The sequence below is a fragment of the Bison bison genome, unplaced genomic scaffold, assembly GCF_000754665.1.
Source record: "Bison bison bison isolate TAMUID 2011002044 unplaced genomic scaffold, Bison_UMD1.0 scf7180017864522, whole genome shotgun sequence".
In the NCBI taxonomy this organism is placed as follows: Eukaryota; Metazoa; Chordata; class Mammalia; order Artiodactyla; family Bovidae; genus Bison; species Bison bison.
The window spans coordinates 1,938,157-1,946,124 of record NW_011495073.1 but is presented as its reverse complement, the minus strand read 5'-3'; the positions used below and the strand labels follow the sequence as shown (position 1 = coordinate 1,946,124).

At 38.5% G+C, this 7,968-nt stretch overlaps 1 protein-coding gene across 1 annotated transcript in view; it reads left to right on the top strand.

Moving 5' to 3' along the window:
- Positions 1–7,968, top strand: part of ZPBP (zona pellucida binding protein) — a 148,237-nt gene that overhangs the window by 18,840 nt on the left and 121,429 nt on the right. The window contains exon 4 of the mRNA XM_010831052.1: positions 4,686–4,835. Within this exon, the coding sequence (XP_010829354.1) occupies positions 4,686–4,835 (150 nt within the window). The remainder of the gene's footprint in view (positions 1–4,685; positions 4,836–7,968) is intronic.

The window sequence follows — 7,968 nt, the reverse complement described above, 5'->3', positions numbered from 1 at the left end:
TGAATGTTGAGCTTTAAGCCAACTTTTTCACTCTCCTCTTTCACTTTTATCAAGAGGCTTTTTAGTTCCTCTTCACTTTCTGCCATTAGGGTGGTGTCATGTACATATCTGAGGTTATTGATATTTCTCCCAGCAATCTTGATTCCAGCTTGTGCTTCTTCCAGCCCAGCATTTCTCACGATGTACTCTGCGTATGTTAAATAAGCAGGGTGACAATATATAGACTTGACATACTCCTTTTCCTATTTGGAACCAGTCTCTTGTTCCATGTCCATTTCTAACTGTTGCTTCCTGACCTGCATACAGATTTCTCAAGAGGCAGGTCAGGTGGTCTGGTATTCCCATCTCTTTCAGAATTTTCCAGAGTTTATTGTGATCTACACAGTCAAAGGCTTTGGCATAATCAATAAAGCAGAAATAGATATTTTTCTGGAAATCTCTTGCTTTTTTGATGATCCAGCGGATATTGGCAATTTGATCTCTGGTTCCCCTGCCTTTTGTAAAACCAGCTTGAACATCTGGAAGTTCACGGTTCACATATTACTGAAACCTGGTTTGGAGAATTTTGAGCATTACTTTACTAGCGTGTGAGATGAGTGCAATTGTGCAGTAGTTTGAGCATTCTTTGGCATTGCCTTTCTTTGGGATTGGAATGAAAACTGACCTTTTCCAGTCCTGTGGCCACTGCTGAGCTTTCCAAATTTGCTGGCATATTGAGTGCAGCAGTTTTATAACATCATCTTTCAGGATTTGAAATAGCTCAACTGGAATTCCATCACCTCCACTAGCTTTGTTTATAGTGATGCTTTCTAAGGCCCACTTGACTTCACATTCCAGGATGTCTGGCGATAGGTGAGTGATCACACCATCGTGATCACACCATCGTGATTATCTTCACATCATCGTTAAGATCTTTTTTGTACAGTTCTCTGTGTATTCTTGCCACCTCTTCTTAATATCTTCTGCTTCTGTTAGGTCCATACCTTTTCTGTCCTTTTTCAAGCCCATCTTTGCATGAAATGTTCCTTGGTATCTCTAATTTTCTTGAAGAGATCTCTAGTCTTTCCCATTCTGTTGTTTTCCTCTATTTCTTTGCATTGATTGCTGAGGAAGGCTTTCTTATCTCTCCTTGCTATTCTTTGGAACTCTGCATTCAGATGTTTGTATCTTTCCTTTTCTCCTTTGCTTTTCGCTTCTCTTCTTTTCACAGCTATTTGTAAGGCCTCCCAGACAGCCATTTTGCTTTTTTGTGTTTCTTTTCCATGCGGATGGTCTTGATCCCTGTCTCCTGTACAATGTCATGAACCTCTCTCCGTAATTCATCAGGCACTCTATCCTATCTAGTCCCTTAAATCTATTTCTCACTTCCACTGAATAATCATAAGGCATTTGATTTTGGTCATACCTGAATGGTCTAGTGGTTTTCCCTACTTTCTTCAGTTTAAGTCTGAATTTGGCAGTAAGGAGTTCATGATCTGAGCCATAGTCAGCTCCTGGTCTTGTGTTTGCTGACTGTATAGAGTGTCTCCATCTTTGGCTGCAAAGAATATAATGAATCTGATTTCAGTGTTGACCATCTGGTGTTGTCCATGTGTAGAGTCTTCTCTTGTGTTGTTGGAAGAGGGTGTTTGCTATGACCAGTGTGTCCTGTTGGCAAACCTCTATTAGCCTTTGCCCTGCTTCATTCCATATTCCAAGGCCAAATTTGCCTGTTACCCCAGGTGTTTCTTGACTTCCTACTTTTGCATTCCAGTCTCCTATAATGAAAAGGACATCTTTTTTGGGTGTTAGTTCTAAAAGGTCTTGTAGGTCTTCATAGAACCATTCAACTTCAGCTTCTTCAGCATTCCTGGTTGGGGCATAGGCTTGGATTACTGTGATACTGAATGGTTTGCCTTGGAAACGGACAGAGATCATTCTTTCATTTTTGAGATTGCATCCAAGTACTGCATTTCAGACTCTTTTGTTGACCATGATGGCTACTCCATTTCTTCTGAGGGATTCCTGCCCACAGTAGTAGATATAATGGTCATCTGAATTAAATTCACCCACTCCGGTCCATTTTAGTTTGCTGATTCCTAGTTAGCACTTGGCTTTTAGCAATTCACTGAAGCCTTTCAGCTAGTTTTGAAGCAAATGCTTGGGTTCAGGCTCTCCTTGTAGGCACTGTACATTCCTAGATTTCAGGTGATTTGTGGCCCTACCTGCCTGAGGGGTTTGATAGGTTCAAGAGAGTTCATTGATTGACACTTTGTCTGTCTTTTCCCTTATTGTTATATGATGTTGATGCTCTTATATTCACTCTGTGTATCTGAGCAGAAAGCAAAAGTATAAACCTATCTTTTGAAAGAGTAAGCTAAAATGAAATTGTGCTTAAATTCTGCCATGTAATTTTAGAGAGCTCTGAGGTATGGGTTTCTAGAAATTGAATCCAACTCTAAATTTTTAGATGACCAAGCTAAATTCTAGAGAGAGAAGTACAGAGTTTAGTTCAATTATTTATTGACTGTTGTTATATGAGTTCTTATAGTGATATGTTATTGCATCCCATTTAAACTTAGTTATTTAAAAGTCAGTTTGGTAAGTGGTATTTGTTAAGTGGATTCTTCTCCTGGCTATGAAATCCTCTGGGCATTTCTTCAAAGTGTGCGAATTTTAAATGTTTTAAAATAAGAATGTAGCCAGAGAGTATTTTGTTACAAATTGTATGATATTAGATTTTCTGGTTGTCATTATATTTAATGTTGTAGTAGGCACTAATATATATTGATGCATTTCTTTAATTGATGCTTCTGTTTGGGGAAATTTCTGTTTCAAATTAATGCCAGGGAATACGTAGCCTCATTGCTGACATATTATTCTAAAATTTCTTTACAACTTGTGGGCACCTTTTATTGTATGATACGATATATGAGTCTTTGCTGAAATACAGTATATCAGGCACTTGAAAAAGTTTTATCTGTTCCAAAAAAGAGACAATATGTTACGATAAATATATACTCTTTCATTAAAAGATATTCAAGATGAAATAGGCAATACAATAGAAATGCATTCTAAATTTATGTCACATTTTTCAGTTTCATCCAGGATATAGAAATGGGAGTTCTCAAAGCATAATGCTCTATGTAAAGCACTTGAGGGCAGGTGTATCCATCTATTCATTTCTCCTTCAATATCTGAAATAGGGCTTTGCATGTCTAGAAACCGAACAAATTTTTAGTGAAAAATTAATGATGAAAATTGCTTAATAATAACACTAATTTTTTGGTCTTATTTTGAAGTAATTGCTTCAGAATAAATTTCAATTTGACAACTATAGGCAATAAATTATTTCCTTAAAATAGAAAATGATGAGCAATTATTTACTGAGATAATATTTTCAGTTGTTATGAATGGTTTATTAAATTATTAAGTAAGTGAGTTTTAATGTCTAATAATTTTTCTATTGCAGAACCATGGTCGTGAACTTTCAGAATAACAACCTTTAATTGCTTAATGACTTATAGCTTTTTCAAGTACTTTAGCGTTCCTTGTATTTGTTATACAAAAACAATTCTATGAGATATATTATCATATTTTATGATTCTTTGCTGTACAAATGAAGGAGCTAGACTTCAAAAAGATTGTGAATATCCCTTAGTTACAGTTTGTGAGAAAGGTACACCTCAAATCCAAGTCTTAATCCTTTTAAATCAGGCTTCTTTTCCCTCACATAACATGGCTTTCTCCCATTTGCTACTTTAAGTAATGTTGAAGTTGCAAGAGATCTTACATCCAGTTCTGACTTCTAGCACAGCAGTTCTGATTGTGACTCTAGGTGTGAAGTTATCCAACCTATATTTTCTTTCTTGTGCAACCCTTAGAGTTGTAATCCAGCTTTTGCCTAGTACCTGTATAATGACAACCAATCCCTAGTTGTCAGTGATTATATTGAGTTTGGAGAAGGCAATGGCACCCCACTCCAGTACTCTTGCCTGGAAAATCCCATGGATGGAGGAGCCTGGTAGGCTGCAGTCCATGGGGTCACTAGGAGTCAGGTACGACTGAGCGACTTCACTTTCACTTTTCACTTTCATGCACTGGAGAAGGAAATGGCAACCCACTCCAGTGTTCTTGCCTGGAGAATCTCAGGGACGGGGGAGCCTGGTGGGCTGCCGTCTATGGGGTCGCACAGAGTCGGACACGACTGAAGTGACTTAGCAGCAGCAGCAGCAGCATATTGAGTTAAGTCTTTGTTCTGGATACAGTGTTTCATCCCTTTAATATATAGTTTGTATACTTAGAATATAACTCATCTATAAAATATTTATATGCATATATAGATATAGTTATTTGACAGCATATATAAATATATACTATTTGATATGTTTGTGAATGTTGATCATGCCATCTCAGTGCAGCAGGCAGATTAGGAGCACATCATGTATGTGTGATTTTTAGCCGTTCTTACCACTTAGGCAGCTACACACTTCATGAACTCTGATTAGTGAAATTCTGACACTCAGAAGTACATCTTGGCACCCACTATCAAGAAACACCAGACACAATGACTGTGTTCCCTCGACTTCTTTAATGTATATCAGGTAAATTTGGATGGCTTTTCTCTGTTTAGAAAATAGCTTGTTACTTTATCTCCGTCTCATGTTATTTAAGCCACTGATCACTGTATCTTCTTATTCTATTAGAAAACAGCACTGCACAAATCACCTCCACAGGAAGCCTTGTATTCCAGAACTTTGAGGAAAGCATGAGTGGTGTTTACACATGTTTTCTGGAGTATAAACCTACTGTGGAAGAAGTCATCAAAAATCTCCAACTGAAATATGTTGTATATGGTAAGAAAAGGTTTTAGTTCTAGTTTAACATTTCTTAATGTTTTCAAATATTTACATACTTTAACAAGTTTGTTTTAAGAGATTTTGTTATTTTTAGTCTTAAAGAAAAATTTATGCCTGCTTGTATTTTCTAAAGTGCTTTGTAAGCAGTTAGTGGTAAGGGAAGATCTTTTTTCTTCAGGAGAATGTTGACTTTACAGATCAGTTTAAGACAGTGAATAAAAATAGGATGGTAGAGAAGTCATGTTTTCAGAGTATGAGGGTGATACTGTATTCTGTTCTGCCTTTAAATTCTGAGTATCATTTTTGATGGTTCACTGCCGTCCTCCTGAACAAGAACATGAGTTGCCACTGTGTGTAAAACGCTTTTGTGAAAACAGTTGGATCTGTTGATGTCTGAGACCAACAGCTGAATTAGTAGTGGAGTGGCCAGGGGAACAGCCGGAATGGAGGTTCCCTCTCATTGGTGGGACCTTCATATGGAGACAGAGTCATGGTCGTCAAGGATGCCCTTGTCTCACCTTCAGAGTTTCTAAACCTGTTACCCTACAGTAGCAGGTTTTATAGGTACAATTAAGTGAAGATCTTGAGACGAGAGAGCATCCTTAATTACTTGGACTGGTCCTGGGCAGTCACAAGAGTCCTTAAAGAGGAATGCAAGAAGGCCAAAGGCAGAAAAAAGAAAATATGATGAAATGAGAGGCTGGAGGGAGGGGCTGCAAGCCAAGGAGGCAGCAGATCTCTAGATCCTGGAGGTGGCAAAGAAGTGGGAGCCCCCTGGAGCTTCCAAACTGAATGTACCTTAATTTCAGTATTGTAAGACTCACTTGAATTTCTGATTTCTGAAACTGTAAGATAATATATTGGTGTTATTTTAAGTAACTATGTATGTAGCTTAAGAAGTTAATATACCATTGGAAGCAGTAGGAAACTAATGTACCATTATTTTCACAGCTGGGATACAGAAAAAATGGCTGAATTATTAATAGTTTCTTGATCATTTTTTGGTCAATAAAAAACACTATCCCATATATCCAGAGAAAGACATAATTTTCATGAGAAATTATATTAACTTTGTTAGGCAAATAAATTGTTTAAACTTTATAATCAGCCACTCTTCATTTTTGTTGTAGTTTTTTTTCTATAATATATGATATAGACTTGATATAGCTCCAGTTGAGCTATTTCAAATCCTAAAAGATAATGCTGTTAAAATGCTGCACTCAATATGCCAGCAAGTTTGGAAAACTCAGCAGTGGCCACAGGACTGGAAAAGGTCAGTTTTCATTCCACTCCCAAAGAAGGGCAATGCCAAAGAATGTTCAAACTGTTGCATAATTGCACTCATATCACACGCTTGCAAAGCAGTACTCAAAATTCTCCAAGCCAGGCTTCAACAGTACGTGAACCGTGAACTTCCAGATGTTCAAGCTGGATTTAAAAAAGGCAGAGGAACGAGAGATCAATTGCTAACATCCATTGGTTCATAGAAAAAGCAAGACAGTTCCAGAAAAGCATCTGTTTCTGCTTTATTGATTACGCCAAAGCCTTTATTTCTGCTTTATTGATTACGCCAAAGCCTTTATTTCTGCTTTATTGATTATGCCAAAGCCTTTGACTGTGTAGATCACAACAAACTGTGGAAAATTCTTCAAGAGATGGGAATACCAGACCATCCGACCTGCCTCCTGAGAAATCTGTATTCAGATCATGAAGCAACAGTTGGAATTGGACATGGAACAGCAGACTGGTTCCAAATCGGGAAAGGATTATATGAAGGCTGTATATTGTCACCCTGCTTATTTAACTTAAATGCAGAATACATCATGAGAAATGCTGCACTGGATGAAGCACAAACTGGAATCAGGATTGCTGGGGAAATATCAATAACCTCAGATATGCAGATGACACCCCCTTATGGCAGAAAGTGAAGAAGAACTGAAGAGCCTCTTGATAAAAGTGAAAGAAGAGAGAGAAAAAGTTGGCTTGAAGCTCAATATTCAGAAAACTAAGATCATGGCACCTGGTCCCATCACTTCATGGCAAATAGATGGGGAAACAGTGGAAACAGTGACCGACTTTATTTTCTTGGGCTCCAAAATCACTGCAGATGGTGACTGCAGCCATGAAATTAAAAGATGCTTGCTCCTTGAAAGAAAAGTTATGACCAACCTAGACAGCATATTAAAAAGCAGAGACATTACTTTGCCAATAAAGGTCCATCTAGTCAAAGCTATGGTTTTTCCAGTAGTCAGGGATGGGGGAGCCTGGTGGGCAGCCATCTCTGGGGTCGCACAGAGTCGGACACGACTGAACCGACTAGCAACAGCAGCAGCAGCAGCATGTATGGATGTGAGAGTTAGATCACAAAGAAAGCTAAGTGCCAAAGAACTGATGCTTTTGAACTGTGGTGTTGGAGAAGACTCTTGAGAGTCCCTTGGATTGCAAGGAGATCAAACCAGTCAATCCTGAAGGAAATCTGTCCTGAATATTCTTTGGAAGGACTGATGCTGAAGCTGAAGCTCCAATACTTTGGCCACCTGATGCAAAGAACTAACTCACTGGAAAAGACCCCGATGCTGGGAAAGATTGAAGGCATGAGAAGGGGATGACAGAGGATGAGATGGTTGGATGGCATCACTGACTTGATGGACATGAGTTTGAACGAACTCTGGGAGTTGTTGATCGACAGGGATGCCTGGCATGCTGCTGTCCATGGGGTCGGAAAGAGTGGGACATGACTGAGCGACTGAACTAAACTGATGATATAGATATGTTATTTTATGTAGTTTATGTAGTTTATAGCAGCTATACTTTGGAATCTCTCATAAGGGTATATTCACATAAGCTAAGAAATGTAACAGTGCTTAAAATGAATGCTGATTTATAGTAAGGAAAATGATAGCTAATATTTGCTGAGCATTTATTATGTGCCAGGTAATGCTATGTTTTAATGTATAATTGTAAGGGAGAAGGCAATGGCACCCCACTCCAGTACTCTTGCCTGGAAAATCCTATGGATGGAGGAGCCTGGTAGGCTACAGTCCATGGGGTCACTAAGAGTCGGCACGACTGAGCGACTTCACTTTCACTTTCCACTTTCATGCATTGGAGAAGGAAATGGCAACCCACT